The 17,804-nt window shown below is 40.3% G+C and overlaps 1 protein-coding gene across 1 annotated transcript in view; it reads right to left on the bottom strand.

Annotated features, from left to right (window-relative positions):
* Positions 1 to 17,804, bottom strand: part of LOC121306269 (neurexin-2-like) — a 132,183-nt gene that overhangs the window by 96,359 nt on the left and 18,020 nt on the right. Inside the window, exon 2 of the mRNA XM_041238011.1 lies at positions 15,444 to 15,461. Coding sequence (XP_041093945.1) covers positions 15,444 to 15,461 — 18 coding nt within the window. The remainder of the gene's footprint in view (positions 1 to 15,443; positions 15,462 to 17,804) is intronic.

Below are 17,804 nucleotides of genomic sequence, written 5' to 3'. Positions count from 1 at the left end.
ATAAATGACAAATCTTGAGGTGTTCTAATAAATGTGCATACCACTGTAAGAACCAATCTAGTGCTTAAAAGCAGAAACAAGAAAGTAACTGGAAGTGGCATGTGTGTCAAACAATGTGTACCTTATAAAAGCATCCTGCGTATGCACTGAGATTGCAAAACAGAAACATCGGAGGTAAGATTATGGAATAAAATAGCTTAAAATCTAATCCTCTGGTTAATAGTTCTGCCTCGCTAACCTTTGAAATCTGTTTTTTTTTTTGTTGTTTTCATTTCTCAAAAAGTGCTCATAATTACACAAAATTGAATAAACAGCTCAAGTAAAGCGTCAAATCAACTGAGGGAAGATTACAAAGTTGATCTGGAGAAAATTAAATGCCACTGAACCTTGTAAACAAATATTTCAACAATGTTGGAACACAGCATACCAGGCATGGAGATTACTCTTCTGTGAAACAACAGCAAAGTGCATTAAAAATATATTTCACGTGCAATAGCTTCAGAGAAAGGAGGCGCAGACCCTTAGCACAAAACCTCGACATGAAATAATTTGCATTCCCATTTAATTCACAAAACAGACTTCACATTAGCACAGAACTATGATGGGATTTCAGATGGAAAACAGGGGAGGTGAAATGTATCTGTGCTTGGCATTTAGTAATTGCAGTCTGAATAAATAATGTTAAATTAATATGTTTTCGGGTTCTGTATGAACATGATCACGGTTGAGTGGAGGCCAGTCTGATTTATCACAAATTAAGTCTTAAAGAATTCCAGTGATTCAGCATCAACAACAACATGACTAGGTACCACCCTGTGTGAAGAAGATTCCATGACTAGGTAACCCTCACCACTCTCTGTGTGAAGAAGAGTCTCCTTCAGCAACATGACTAGGTAACCCATTCCATCCCCTCACCACTCTCTGTGTGAAGAAGAGTCTCCTTCAGCAACATGACTAGGTAACCCATTCCATCCCCTCACCACTCTCTGTGTGAAGAAGAGTCTCCTTCAGCAACATGACTAGGTAACCCATTCCATCCCCTCACCACTCTCTGTGTGAAGAAGAGTCATTCTCACCAACATGACTAGGTAACCCATTCCATCCCCTCACCACTCTCTGTGTGAAGAAGAGTCTCCTTCAGCAACATGACTAGGTAACCCATTCCATCCCCTCCCCTCACCACTCTCTGTGTGAAGAAGAGTCTCCTTCAGCAACATGACTAGGTAACCCATTCCATCCCCTCACCACTCTCTGTGTGAAGAAGAGTCTCCTTCAGCAACATGACTAGGTAACCCATTCCATCCCCTCACCACTCTCTGTGTGAAGAAGAGTCTCCTTCAGCAACATGACTAGGCAGCCCATTCCATCCCCTCACCACTCTCTGTGTGAAGAAGCGTCTCCTTCCCTCTGTCCTTAATTTCCAACTGTGTGTCCTCTGAAAGTGCTTTTGCCAGCTTCAATCACTAACAGGTGCTGGCTTTTCCAGTTATATCCCTTTGCCATTATTGTGTTTCTAATTTTCAGTTCACACTGTGCGCCATACCACAAGTGCACGCTGATAGAAACCTCTCTATCCAATCTGAGCCCCAGTGAAAGCCTATGAAGCTCGTACAATCTAAACACAGTTACTGTCAATACAATACCTATCACCTTTACAATTTCTACTCAATTTCCAAGACACTGCTCCAACCTGAGAAGAGGTAACAAATGGAACGGGCCTCTGAAAAGTATCTTTGATGGGGAAAGATATAAAAAAAAAGAAAAAAACTCAGTTGACGGTTTGAGGCCTGCATTAGAATGCTGCTCCTGGTCTAGGTTGTCATGGAAACGGTTCCCTGTACTCCCTGTGCTCCCTGTAGCGTGATAGTGGCCATATTGGTACAGCTGCATACATTACTCTCCCAGTCACTGAGGCTAGGACAAGCTGCAACAGGCATTTTCAGACCTATTTTATTTGGGATACATTGGCCTCTATCAAATCTGTTTACTCCTTTTTGTCTTTGAAAGGGGAAAAAATTATCGACCCCGTTTTAGGGGGTTATCGGATTTCCAGAGTGAAAAACCAAGACTTTGATTTGATTTTGTCTTCAATTCTTTCATGCCATAGCAATTCTGAAGCCGTTTTTAACTGCTGTATATAATAATACAATCATAAATTACGAAAACCCCAAGCAGGATAAATATTTGAACGAGCAAGACATCTCACAAGCAGAACGGTCCCCAGAAACATTCTCCTTCTTCTAGGAAAGCCGCACAGCTGGGGAGGGGAAGGTTGTTGCCGGATAACTTCACTCGGACGACTCGCTCACTAAAATACCTCAGTTCTTTTTTAAAAAAAAATATTTAGTGTGAAAGCATTTATCTAGCAACAAACTCCAAACTCCCTGTCCCTGTGCTGCTTTCCTAGAAAAAGGAAAACATTTCAGGGGACTGTTATACTTCTGAGATGTCTTGCTAATTAAAATGTCTAGCAAACGTTTTGAAGAGGAGACCATTATCTAGCAAGTACAGGGTCTGAGTGAGGAAAAACGGGCATTACAATCCCTAGCCCTAACCTTGCATAATTTCTCTAAGTGGCAAGGAGAGACGGTTAAACCAGAATTGGACTTGAAACAAAAGCGCGGTGGTGGTATTTTGGAGAGACAAGTAAGCAGAACCCATAGTATAACCTGTTCCTTATCTCCCAGTCTCAGCTTTCCCGTGCACACAAAACATCAAACACGCACACACATCACTCACCCAGCACAGCTGCTGCAGGAAATGTCACAGCAGCTGACATATAGCCAGCCGCTGGACTGATAACACTGGCTTATTTATTACACGTGTGTGTTCAGGAATATAAATATTTCTTAAAAGGGCAAATCTAAGTCTTGTCTTCTTTTTTTTTACTGATCTTTTCTTTCTAGCTTATTGCAATTATCCGCAGTTTGTCAATAATCTAGGAATATGCCAGTTTTGCTATGGAACTGAACATTTTATTATTATTATTATTATTATGATGCTTTTATCCAAAGAGACTCACAGGTGTTACAGCGCAGTGCAGGGTTAACTACAGTGTACTAATTCAAATACGTAGCATATTTGTAAAGACGATTATCTATTCCAAGAACCAGGGTATTTAGCAACAAAAAAGTCTCAGTAAAGAAAAATGGCAACACAATCCCAAGCCCTAGTCTTGCTGTAAATCATTTGTTGTTTCCAAACTTCTGAGCACTATTGTAAATAAACTAGACTGTAGATAGGGCGCAGTCAGTGTGTACTATAGACAGCTGCACATGATCTATACAATCTCAGCGATGTAGAGTCATTTATCAAACGCTATCACCCAGGTCCCTGTGTCTCTGTTATCTCTCTATCCAGCCAGTCCCCGGCTCCCCTATAGCGGGGATCAACCCAGCCTTTCAAAAATCAGAGCGAGCAGGCCAACTGCGAAGACAGCAGCCAAGATTAATTGGCACAAGCCTGTGTCTTCGAAATGCTGGGGTAAAAAGCCGGCTTTGTAAAGGGTACAAGCTGCATTTGCAGATTTTATATTCTATTTGTAATGTTTTGTTTGATCTAAACTACAGGAAGCCAAGTCAACTAGACGAACGGTTCGGGTGGCACAAGGTTGGCCGATCGCGGTCCTGGTGGGCAATTCCGCGCCTGGTCTTTGTTCCTACCCTGTTCTAAACTCATTGAACTAAACCTCCATCCAGACCCAGAAGTAGTTCATTCTCATGTTATCTGATAAACCTGGAGTGGAATCACCCTCCAGGATCGTGATTGGTCACCCCTGATTTTGAGGGAGGTAACTGGTATTGTCTGGGGAATCCTAAAAGCAAGGACTGAACTTCCACATATAATATTTAGCACACTGAAGAAGGCACAAGCTGAAATGCTTGTCTGCTTGCTTTTTACCTTAAAAATTACGAATGAGCGCTTTTGTATGAGAGCTCTTAAACAAACTAAACAAAGTCAAACTGCAAATACAGACGAGAAGCGAGAAGACAGTGCGATTCCTTTTTTTACATAGAATGTAAAAGTTCTGTTGTGAAGTCTCTGTCCCCGTTTTCTTTAGAGTGTTCTCCTTGAATCCAGTCAAGTCTTTCTAAAGGACCGTGTACGCTTTGTTTTGTAGCTGCTTCAGAACCCCTGTCGAGGAACGAAACAATAAAAGGCGAGGAAGTTCACCTTCCCCTGGTTCGCAACGCTTTTCAGAAACAAAGTGCGCTTAGAGAGAGAGAGAGAGAGAGAGAGAGAGAGAGAGAGAGAGAGAGAGAGAGAGACAGGGGGAGGGAGAGGAAAGAGAGAGAGAGAGAGGGATGTTAAGTCTTCTTTTGAACAAGTCATTTCTCAGAGAGATAGGAAAATCAGGCTGCATTGTATATGTTTAAACTGATTACCAAATGCCAGCATGCAAATGTAACTTTTTAAAGTGCCTACTTCAGTTTACTGTTGTACAGTATTTTTATTGTATATTTGTTTGCCCTGGTCAAAGTAACAATTTATTATACAATTAATGGCAACACTAAATTAAGTGCCTGAAATGAATGTGCATTTACACCGTAGTTATTTAACACATGCATGTTCACTTGCATATAACTGCAATGTTATTATGCATTACAATGAACTTAATGGGAATGTTTTTTGCATGATATAACCATAACTCTAAACAAAACCCTTTTCTGATAAAATTGTGTACTTGCATATACCATGCAAAAAGAAGTACATGTTAAGTACATTGTAATGCTGTAATAATGTGTAGGTACACATGTAACTGCTATGCAAATACAGTGATTAGAGACACTTAATGTAAAACGTTACCCATTTAATAATAATGTGTTTTAAATCTATATTTGAAATGGTTACTTGATTCATTAACTACAGCTTGATATTTTCAAACTGCTAAGTTTTCTAAATTTGATGTCATGGAAAGTTAGTGATCTTTTGTTAATGAGACTGCAATGCAAATACATTATTTAGCTAAGCATAGATATCTATTTGAATAATATAGGACACATGAGCATATCTGGAACACCAGGGTGTAACCATTAATCTGTCCCCCTGCAACGCTGGTGGATGTAAAACATGCCCCATATGATATGTCTTGCTCAGGTATTTAATATGTCCATATGTCTCTTTAAGCGCACAGAGTCCAAAATAAAAAGCTTGTTGGCTTGTTTTTAAAATTGTTGGAAAATGTAGGTGTGACAGTCTTCATTTATTTGCCATTATCTTAAAGTCACGTGACAATGCGACTTTTCAAATACATGCAAGGAAATGCTTCGGTTTCATCAGCCAGTCGGCTTCCAGCTCTAGCGGGCTTCTGTCAGACAGTAGACGCCCCGCTGAAACGTCACATCATCAACTGTGAATCAAACTTCAAGCCTGTCTGCGCTGGCATTTTCAATTTGACTATTGAAAGCTCAGTTCACATCTACTGGAGAGCTAAAACAAAGACACAATTGGTCCAGATGTATTTTTATTATCCACCTCAACTGTGGTCTGCTAGAAGCTGATTAATCAAAGTTGTGTCTTAAAAGGATCCCAAAAACCACATGGTTAGGTAGCCCACACCATCCCCTCACCACTCTCTATTTAATGACATAGGCAGAGAATAGGAGAGGTTTGCAGTGTTCAAATTTGATTTGAAAGGAAGGCAAGTAGTCCCGGCACTCAGGATTCTCCAGAAAAGTTTGATTAAGGCAGAAAAAAACGACTGGATTTCAGAGCCACAGATCCCTCTGGGAATGACTGCTAACAATGTAACACTGCAAGGGAAATCTCAAATCCCTGACTTTATTCATGATATTACACCCTGACTCACTGGGGGGAAAAAAAAAGAATTATCTTGCTTAGGCTTCAGCGTCACCTACTGGGATAATAATGAGATCCCAATGGAATATTTCCAAGTTCTTTGTAAAGCAGTGGCCTGTACAGTAAGGACAGCAGATCGCGTGGTAAACCCCAATACTACACGGTCACCTGTGTGCAAGCCAGGATCAGCAGAAATCTCTGTTCTTTGTGTTTCTAATTTGGACACTCGTTATCGTTCTAGGAATGTGCAGGCCAATCAAGCGTGGCACCTTTGCCCTGCTCAGCTGGCGAAGGCGCTGCCAGGACTCCAGACTGGCAGCTCTTCCAGGCCATAAAGAAACTGCTACTGTCAATCAATGGTGTGTCAATTTAAAAAGCTTGAAATGTTCTTTTAAATAGCTTTTTTTTTGTTCTAGATTCCTCTGTTGGGTTCTGTTGATTCAATATTATTTTTTTCCCCCCCTTTGACGTCACCTGGTTTTGAGCTTGTATGGAGAATCCTTACTGCCGGGACTAAATTGCTTCATTCTATTCAAATCATGTGAAACTGCCAGCCCCGCCTCCTGTCCTCTCTCTATGTTGAGAAGGTGGTTGAAAAGTCATACTGTCATGCCATGTGATGTGAATGAAGTGAGGAAGGATGTTTAGGACGAAAGAAGCAAAGTAGTCCACTATTTAATTAATTTCCATGCAGGTAAAATGAAATTTAAAAATAGGACTTCATTACGTGCAGCTCTGGCACAAAAGTTTTGCATCACCCTGCAGAATAAACCAATTTTGCTTTATAAAATCGAATGAAACCTGCTGAATAATGTAACATATTGAATTACATACCGCTTTGAAGTTTTCCACGTACCTCATGAAAAATTGACACAGATTGAAAAGTGTGACATTTCGAAATCTAACATGACATAGTGTCCTGCTGTTATGGCTTCCGGTAGACTTTTCAATCAATCAATCAATCAATCAATCTTTGTTTTATATAGCGCCTTTCATAGTGGATCACAAAGCGCTTTACAAGATAGTGAGGATCAATGCATAATACATTAAATACAGTAAAATACAGAGCATGGCACATTCAATACAAACAGTAAAAAACAATGCAGATACAGTAAATACAGTGAGATACATTGCATAGCACATTCAATACAAACAGTATACAACACAATGCAGATACATTAAACACAGTGAAATACAGGGCAGAGCACATTCAATACAAACAGTACACAACACAATGCAGATACATTAAACACAGTGAAATACAGGGCATAGCACAGTCAATACAAACAGCATACAACACAATGCAGATACATTAAACACAGTGAAATACAGGGCATAGCACAGTCAATACAAACAGCATACAACACAATGCAGCTACATTAAACACAGTGAAATACAGGGCATAGCACAGTCAATACAAACAGCATACAACACAATGCAGATACATTAAACACAGTGAAATACAGGGCATAGCGCATTCAATACAAACAGCATACAACACAATGCAGCTACATCACATGCAAGGCTAGGATGTGAATTCTAAACACTGTGGATGAGTGTGTCAAACCTGAAATAGCAATTTAGACAACACCTAATAACTGATATCAGGCTAAAACAGCATTGTTTAAGCCTGATATCGCTGCTATTGTAGTAATGTCTTATTGTAATAACGTCTCAGTGAATTGGGATCATGAGCTGTCTATTGTAATAACGTCTCAGTGAGTCAGGATCATGAGATGCCTATCTTGAAGACCCCCTTCTTTGCTCATGTATTAATCTTCTAATACAAGGCGAAGATTGTAGCCGCTATATTTTTTTTATATTCTGCATAAACTTTTAACAGTTCTGTTGAATGTAACAAGGTATTTTCTGTGTAGTACAACTCAGAATGTATTCAGTATCCTACAAACTGATTCCATTTACCAGCTTAGCTTTTTGAGAGCTGAGCCAATCATAACCCAAGAAATACTTTAAAAGAAACGACACAATGTTTCTAAATGTTTATTAGAGTTCTGGACAGTTTTGCATCAACTGGAATTTTAGGATCAAGACATAATAAAAAAAAAGAACTATACGAACAGAATTTAGATCTTTTATTTAACACTGTGTAATCAAAGAAACTACAAAATTAAATTTAATGGAAAGTCTCTAACAGTAGTACAATGTTTCATGTTAGATTTCAAAACGTCCCATTTTTCAATTTGGCAGTTTCTGTATAATATGGAAAACTACAAAGCGCTGGGTGTGGAATTCAATATGTTAACAAGGGAACATTATTCAGCAGCTTTCACTGGACTCTATGAAGCTGAGGGAGTTCATTCTATATAGAGGGGGTGCAATTCAATATGTTAACAAGGGAACATTATTCAGCAGCTTTCACTGGACTCTATGAAGCTGAGGGAGTTCATTCTATATAGAGGGGGTGCAATTCAATATGTTAACAAGGGAACATTATTCAGCAGCTTTCACTGGACTCTATGAAGCTGAGGAGTTCATTCTATATAGAGGGGGTGCAATTCAATATGTTAACAAGGGAACATTATTCAGCAGCTTTCACTGGACTCTATGAAGCTGAGGGAGTTCATTCTATATGAGGGAGTTCATTCTATATAGGGGGTGCAATTCAATATGTTAACAAGGGAACATTATTCAGCAGCTTTCACTGGACTCTATGAAGCTGAGGGAGTTCATTCTATATAGAGGGGGTGCAATTCAATATGTTAACAAGGGAACATTATTCAGCAGCTTTCACTGGACTCTATGAAGCTGAGGGAGTTCATTCTATATAGAGGGGGTGCAATTCAATATGTTAACAAGGGAACATTATTCAGCAGCTTTCACTGGACTCTATGAAGCTGAGGGAGTTCATTCTATATAGAGGGGGTGCAATTCAATATGTTAACAAGGGAACATTATTCAGCAGCTTTCACTGGACTCTATGAAGCTGAGGGAGTTCATTCTATATAGAGGGGGTGCAATTCAATATGTTAACAAGGGAACATTATTCAGCAGCTTTCACTGGACTCTATGAAGCTGAGGGAGTTCATTCTATATAGAGGGGGTGCAATTCAATATGTTAACAAGGGAACATTATTCAGCAGCTTTCACTGGACTCTATGAAGCTGAGGGAGTTCATTCTATATAGAGGGGGTGCAATTCAATATGTTAACAAGGGAACATTATTCAGCAGCTTTCACTGGACTCTATGAAGCTGAGGGAGTTCATTCTATATAGAGGGGGTGCAATTCAATATGTTAACAAGGGAACATTATTCAGCAGCTTTCACTGGACTCTATGAAGCTGAGGGAGTTCATTCTATATAGAGGGGGTGCAATTCAATATGTTAACAAGGGAACATTATTCAGCAGCTTTCACTGGACTCTATGAAGCTGAGGGAGTTCATTCTATATAGAGGGGGTGCAATTCAATATGTTAACAAGGGAACATTATTCAGCAGCTTTCACTGGACTCTATGAAGCTGAGGGAGTTCATTCTATATAGAGGGGGTGCAATTCAATATGTTAACAAGGGAACATTATTCAGCAGCTTTCACTGGACTCTATGAAGCTGAGGGAGTTCACTATATAGAGGGGGGATTCAATATATAACAAGGGATTCAGCTGGACTCTAGGCTGAGTTCATTCTATATAGAGGGGGTGCAATTCAATATGTTAACAAGGGAACATTATTCAGCAGCTTTCACTGGACTCTATGAAGCTGAGGGAGTTCATTCTATATAGAGGGGGTGCAATTCAATATGTTAACAAGGGAACATTATTCAGCAGGTTTCATTCGAATTTATGAAGCAAAACGAGTTCATTCTCTATAGGGTGATTCAAAACTTTTGGCCATAGCTGTATTTGAAGTTGGTAAGATGGACTAGCAGACTGACTGAAAGCCTGATAGTAGCTAACTGATCTACAAAAATGCATCAAGTCAGGTCTTAAAGGATTTCCATGATTCAGCATCAACAATGAGGTAACCCATTCCATACCCTCACCAATCTCAGCCTCCTGCCCACTGCGTCCTCTGCTCCTGGTTTCAGTAACTAGTTCAGAATTTAGTTCAACCACCCCAGTTATTTTATGCTTCCAGATACATAACCTTAACATAAGACTAGTCTTTATATAAACCTCCTTAGACTCAGATTTAAAGAATAAAGAAAACATTTACAAAAAAAAAATTAATGATTTAACCATGCTGCTCTTAAAAACATAGAACGCATTGCAAATGAGCAAGGTCTCTCTCTCTCTCTCTCTCTCTCTCTCTCTCTCTCTCTCTCTCTCTCTCTCTCTCTCTCTCTCTCTCTCTCTAATCTCTTAAAATGAAATCCATGTTCGTTACGCTGTCCAGAGAGCTACCATGCCTCATTAGGCAGCCAGTTTTCTTTACACATTAGCCAGATGTCTGCAGTATTCAAAATGCACCATCCATTTTTTTCCCCCACATTCCCTTTAGAAAATTCATCTCCAAGACAACCGGTCCCCATACCTTCACACCATTAGAGAACACGCACTTCTTTTTTTTCATAACCTTCACACCTTTCTGCTTTTAGTTTGAAAAATGCAGTTGGCATTATAATCACCCTTAAAAAAACCAAACAAACAAGCAGAACCATTTGCAGAGCACACCGCTACCAGTAAATGCAATGGTTTTGAAATGACAGCTGTTAATAGTTTAACCCTTTGCGGTCCTATCATCAAAAAGACGTCAAGCGCAGGTCTCTAGTCGTTTTTTCTCCGGAAAAAGCAGAGAAAACTTTTCAACGGCCGAGTGAGACCGATAGGTGCCGAATGAAGCCGGAAAAAAAGGGCGTATCTGATAGCCCCCCCTGCACCACAGAGATAACACGGACACAAACAAAGGAGATAGCTGCGTCTGCATCCAGCGCTCAAAAAATATAACGGACATTTGCACAGCTTTTTGAGATGTTATAGTAATAAAATAATGACTTGGATCACATTATTGAGGAGTTTGGGGATAAAACGAGTGATCGGGAGAGAGGATTGATCAGGGGCAGATGGTGGCCTTAATACTGAATAAAGGTGTGACTAATACTGAATACAGGGGTGGCCTTAACATTGACTTTATCATAGGAGCAAAACAGGAAAAAAGCAGCCTTATTTACCAAGTGGTCTTCCTGTAACGTACTGTTGCAATTAAATAGTTTTACTCGCTGCAAAACATTGCAGACAAGCATAACAAAGATCTTCACAGAGTTCCCAGAATTCTTGTCTAACCCAAGGACAGCAGGATAGCTGCCCCCCACATTATGCTTCAGAAAGCAGTAGAAAGTTATTGAGCTGCACACTAACCACCTAGTGCTTTTAACTCTCTCGCAGTCCTCAATAACCGCTTCAGCTTCGAAACCTAAAACAGGCTTCATGCTTGACTGAAGCCTATAAAATTAGAAATCAGGGGTTAACTAGTGCTGCCTCGAAACAGACCTCCGGTTTCTATGCATGCCCATTCTACAGCGCTGGATTCACGACCAACCTTTATTAGACGTGATTTTCATTGAAAAGAGAAAAAAAAACGTCGATGAAGAGAATCCTGCTAAGTAGCTGGGGTAGGTCCCTGCTTTCCCGGTTTAGACAGCTATGATGGGGAAAGCATGCTGCTGATAGTTCAGTTACAATGCGAATGTTCAACACTGATGAAGGCATTAGCCAAAATGTTTCCCTGAAGTCTGATTTGTCACAAATTCCCGCGACCGCGTATAGCAAAGATTCTGTTGCTGAGGCTCTGATCTGCAGAGATGCCATTTGAATGCATTGTGCAAACTCAACACAAACGTAAAGGTCGCACTGCAACATCAGTTTCAGATTGGAATGGCCCGCGTGTGATCTTAAGGTCAACCAATTGCTTTTCCTCCTTTGTCCATATTGATTTGCTAGTCTCTTACAGTACACAGCCCTTATTAGCTTGAAGAAAGAAAGTTTCAGCTACAGTCAAGGAGTATCCTCACTTTCTCTTCTCCACCAGCACAGAGGGAGGCTGTTGAGGGAGTATAAGAGCCTCCCTTTCTCTTTTTCTCTGCTCCACCAGCACAGAGAGGCTGTTCGGACAGTATAAGAGCCTCCCTTTTTCTTTCTCTTTCTCTGCTCCACCAGCACAGAGGGAGGCTGTTGTGAGAGTATAAGAGCCTCCCTTTCTCTTTCTCTGCTCCATCAGCACAGAGGGAGGCTGTTCAGAAAGTATAAGGGCCATCCTTACACTTTCTCTATTCCAACAGCACAGGGGGGAGTCTGTTCAGAGAATATAAGAGCCTCCCTTTCTCTTTCTCTTATCCACCTGCACAGATTGTAAGAACCTATATTTCTCTTTCTCTGCAAGCAATAACATTTATATTTAAAGCAAAAGTCCAGCACAGTAACTTTGCAACGTAGTAATGCAGCAGTTTTCCTGAGTTTGTCCCATGGTTACACGATTGACTGTAGTTTACCCTGCTTTGCCATGTTTATTAATATGCTTTACCATACCTCTCTGGGCTTTACAGCGCTTGCCTATGCTTTCTAGTGCTTTATAACACTTTGCAATGTTTTTACACTGAGAAACTTTTTTTCTTTTTTTAGGGTAATTAGGATTATTTGCTGAACCAAAATAATATTGAAAAATGATTTTTAAAATACTATGTATTATCTTTATAAAATTGCTGTGTAAATGCTCCAGAAATGCATAGCTCAGGAAAAACCAGACCAACTGCCTAGGTGGTAATAAATTATGAATTCAGGAGAGTTTGCCAATAGCATCCCGCTGTTTCAAAACATGTTCAGGAGATAAATTGTGGTTAGCAGCGGAAAACTGGGAAGAAACAGTGACTCATCATTATTCTAATTAACGGATGTGTTTTGTGGGGTATCTAGTCTGCTTTTGTTCTTTTTTTTTTTTACAGCTGTGGGGGTCTCTGTCTATCTGTCCATCTGTCTATCTGTCTGTCACTATTACATTGTTTGCGTAGATCAAGATAATTGATTGTCCAATTGTCATCAAACTTGATATTAACTAAGCGGTAACACTTTACATTGTCTCTACTGTGTAAATACATGTGTACTTACACACAGTTACAATTACACATAGTTGCAAGGTAGTTAACCCTTTGCGGTCCATTTACTCAGCGCCAGTGAGGTTTCTCGGGTCTAATTTATTTTCACACGCGCTGTTTAAAAGTAATTTTATTCACAGCAAAACAGGTTTAAAAGGCCCTGCATAGCAACAGGAGAAAAAAAAACTAGAGACCTGTTTGTTGATGATGTCGGGTTCTTTTCTGATACTTGCATATAGTGTGCAAAAGGCTTTACACATTAAGTACTTTGTAACTATGCATAATAATACTGTCAATATAAGCACACGTGTCTTTACTAATTAACTGTGATGTAAATACACAGTAATTAGAGATACTCAATGTAAAATGTTACCATCACCTATCTGTCTCTATGTCACACTTAAATAAGAGAATCACTTATCGAATTGGTCATGAAACTCGGCAGCTCTTATGCTATTCACTGCATGATCGAGGGAGGGTGTGTCTCTGTACATGTTCAGACAGTGAGAGTAGGCGGGGCTGGCACAGCTGAAAGGTCACACTGTCACATGATTTGAATGGGCATGAGGACGGCTGTTCTGTCCTGGCAGTTAGGATTCTCCAGGCAAGCTAGGTCAAAACTAGGTCAAGGCCGATTTAGACACAAGACGATCATTCAACATTCGGAATCGCAAAACAAATTCAAATGGAAGAGCTGTCATCAAGCACTGAGCTACAAGAGACTCTGAAGAGACTGAACCGATCAGTACGAATTAAATTTAGGCTTGCAAAATAAATCAGTTGAATAAATGAATAGTGGGATCACCGTATTCTACCCATCCCACTGTAGCTACCTTTGTGCTAGCCTGGCTGTTGAAAATCCTCCAGTCCCCTCCAGTACAGACAGAACAAAGAAAGCTACCAACTGCAAGAACGCTCCTGCAAGGTACAGAGAAAAGGGGGTTGCCATGGAGACCAGGCAGTTGTCACGCTGATATACAGGGAAGCATGCCTCTTCATACTAAGAACAGGCCAAGCTGTTACTGCTCATTAACACGGCATGACTACTTATCCTTCTCTCCACGCTCGCCGCTGAGGGCGCTTCTATAACCTCTGCAGTGCCTGAGACGAGATTCCCAGCATGCACGAGGCTCAACCTCTCTGCCACCGACAAGAGTTTCTGCACCTGGGCTACGCGATTAAATAAACTGCAAAATCTTGAGCGATCTTGGGAGATGCCATAGCAGATTGGAAGAGGCACAGCTTGTTATTTTTAAAGCGCAACAAGCTTTGAATAATCAGGTTTTATATTCCCAGCACCTGTTGACGGTGTTTGCTGTCATTCGGGGCAGTGCTGAGTTGATCCAGTGCCATGGCTTCGGAAACCGAACAGCGAGCGCAGCGCTAATAAACATCTTGCAGTGGAGTTTGCTAAATTCATATTGCTGAGCGACTGGGATTTGACAGGGCAGTTTCTGAAATGGACCACACTTTCAGAAACTCTCCATATGTTGCAGGTTTCTGTTTTTCTGTGCATTTAATTACTGCACCAGTTTCACGCAGATCATACCGATCGATTCTGCGCTTGGAAGATGCTTCAAGGTTTAAACGGAATTGCCACATGGCATATCATGCCCCCTCTCCCTATCAAATCTGTTTCAATACAGTATCTAAGATGTTTAATTGAAAACTATCAATAATATAAAAATTACAAAATAGAGACTGAATTGCTTCCTCCCTCATCCCTCTAAGAGAAAGGGTGCTCCCTCCAGTCCAGGACAGACTTGAGGCACAGAGACTGAACTGCTCCCTCCCTCCCTCACCCCTCTAAGAGAAAGGGGGCTCCCTCCAGTCCAGGGCAGGCTTGAGGCACAGAGACTGAACTGCTCCCTCCCTCCCTCACCCCCCTAAGAGAAAGGGTTCTCCCTCCAGTCCAGGGCAGGCTTGAGGCACAGAGACTGAACTGCTCCCTCCCTCCCTCACCCCCCTAAGAGAAAGGGTTCTCCCTCCAGTTCATATAGAGAGGGAGACTGAACCAGTTAGATAACTACAAGACTAATAATATATATATATATATATATATATATATATATATATATATATATATATATATATATATATATATATATATATATATATATATATATATATATATATATATATATATATATATATATATATATATATATATATATATATATATATATACACATACATTACATGATTCAAAACAACTACATATTCTTAAAAGACACATTATAGAAGATTATAAATCATGCAGGAGAAATCAATCACAGATATGTCAGTATTCCAGTATTTCTTATCCCATGTATAGATCCTGTACATGTATCGCTACAGAACACTTTGACCATTAAAATACCCTTTTTTTATGCTGAACAGCATTTCCAGAGAAAGACTGTCATGATTTTTCTAATAAGTTAATACGTTGTGTGCAGTTATCCGAAGAGTCACTTTGCACTGCTGTCGTCAAAACACCAAGAGAGAGACGGGCAACTTAATAACATAAAGAGCCTGCAAGGCACAAAACAAATAAGAAACAGAAACTTTACAAAGTCCAGCTGCCCACAGCCTTTAGAAAATGAGAACAAATGTTTCTTACCTTCTACCGAATGCTCTTCTGTTCAGACAAGAGAGAGGGAAAAAAAAAAAAAAAAAAAAAAGTCAGTCAATTATAAATGCTGAAGAATTTTCATTTTAGTTCAGCATGGGGCAAAGAGAGTATTGTTCTGTAACCATGACAACCACGTGACATCATAAGTTACTTCATAATTGGAGTGTAACGAACAAAATGATTCCAGAATTCTTTCCCCCGCTTCCTTTTGCTGCATGGGTCTGAAGTGTGCAGTTGTGAAAGAAACAAGGCATGCTTCAGGCACAGGGTAATACACTGGGAATGTGACAGGATACCAGTGCAAGCAAACCTTTCATTTATTTGCTCCCTCGTTTCCCCCAAATTTGCAGATACATAAAATGCTTAACAGTATCCCTCAGCAAGTATAATTCATGCTTATGAAAATTAACTCTGGCAGTGCAAGCTGGCCGCTAATAAAGTATCTTTGCAAAGCCTCGGTGTTCAATGTATGCTTTGGCTCCGAGTCTGGGATATGAAAGATGTAGCAATATTCTTTGTTAAAAATTAAAACAAAAAAAAAAAAAAAAAGCATGCGCTTTCCTTTCTCGGTGGACTGTGTTCTGCTTGTATAATGTATAAATGCATGAGCACTGGAGCGCCAAACTTGCATTTAATAAACAAAATCCGAAGAATACACAATGTTTTATTCAGTTAAGAGATTTAAAAGCATTAGTGAGCAAATAGCTAAGAATGTTCATGTTTCTTTTTTATTATTCAACAGTTCTAAGACACAACAGCTGACACTACCCTGTTCTGAACCCCATTCTCTATGCTGCTCCAGTGACACCCTCCCCTCCCTCTGCGTGCAGATCTCAGGGTGGAGAATGGGTAGCAAAGCACTGTGCTGTTCCAGTAATACCCTCCCCTCCCTCTGCAAGCAGAGCTCTATTCCATGCATTTGCAAGCAAATGTGTAAACTAGCTTCCCACCTTCTGCTATAAACTTGCACAGCTTCCCCATTTCTACACCTTGAAGTAGCGGCTCGGGTGTACGCTGCAACTCAATTATACCCCTTTTTATTCCTAAGCCGAAGAGATTTAATTCTTTGAACCTGTCCTCATAGCTTATGCCATTAAGACCTGGGATTAGTCAAGCTGTCTTTCTCTGTACCCTCTCAACTGCAGTAATGTCCTTTTTTTATAGGGAGGTGATTCATGGGTCAGAAATCAACAGGGAGCACATAACTTTCGCTCGGTTCGCCAGGAGAAATAGATTTGCTCTTATTAGCATTGGAAGGTATCCAGATCATGATTATGCTAGTGCTCTGGCTGCAATGTGTGGCTATTGTGGGAACAGAAAATTAGCTTTGCAGCAGGGAGAGTGTGATATTGATTACCCCATGAACTACGTGGATAAAAATATCAAAACCAAATGATGTACCGCTCTGGCCAAAAGTTTTGCATCACCCTATAGAATGAACTCGTTTAGCTTATGGAACCTGCTAAATGATGTTACGTTAACATATTGAATTACATACCGCTTTGTAGTTTTCCATATTGAAAAGAAATGATCAAAATCTAACAAGGAATATCGTATCACTATTATAGCTTCCGGTAGGCTTTTGCGAGATCATTTTACACTTTCTTTGATTACATGATGTTAAATAAAACATCTAAATTATGTTCATATAGTTTTAGTTTTTTTAATTACTGTATGTCTCAGTCCTAAAATTCTGGGCAAAACTTTTGGCCAGATCTGTGCGCACTGTTTTAGTAGAACCTATACTATCAAGTAGGACCACTGTTTGACTCGATCACAGCCTTGACGAGGCGCCACAAGGTGCTGGAAGGTGTCTCGAGGGATCCATTCAGTCGTTTTCACACAATTGGTGCAGAGGATCATCCAAGTTTGTCCCAAACATGCTCAATCTAATTGCGAAGGATTGTGATGCAGAACTCTGGACTGGTGGACGGGGGGGCATTGTCGTCTTGAAAGCAGCCATCAGGGTCCAGCATTGTTGAGCGTACTTGATCCTGCCTGACCCAGCGTTTCTCAACTCTTCCACGGTAATCAAAAGAAGCAGGGTATACCCAGGGTGTCCCACGCCAGGGCTAAATCCAAATTGGGCAGAGCCAGTTTCTAAGAAAGTGCCAAGGTTTGTAATAAAGACAGCAATCACGTGTCTCTTCTCAGTGTGGTTCTTTTACAGAATCAGTTCTGATGAAAATTTTAGCTGAGAGACAGGATTGCCGCATTTGAGTGTCAGTTTCCCAACCCCTTCTTTTTGAAGAGCACAATTGAACTGATCAACTGTCCTATTTATTACCGGGTTGCTAGATTAAGCAGGGAAAAAATCAGAGATCACCATTAATCATTCTCTGCTTCGTA

This window comes from Polyodon spathula, chromosome 47 (genome assembly GCF_017654505.1).
Source record: "Polyodon spathula isolate WHYD16114869_AA chromosome 47, ASM1765450v1, whole genome shotgun sequence".
Lineage (NCBI taxonomy): Eukaryota > Metazoa > Chordata > Actinopteri > Acipenseriformes > Polyodontidae > Polyodon > Polyodon spathula.
This window is presented reverse-complemented; position numbering and strand designations above follow the sequence as displayed.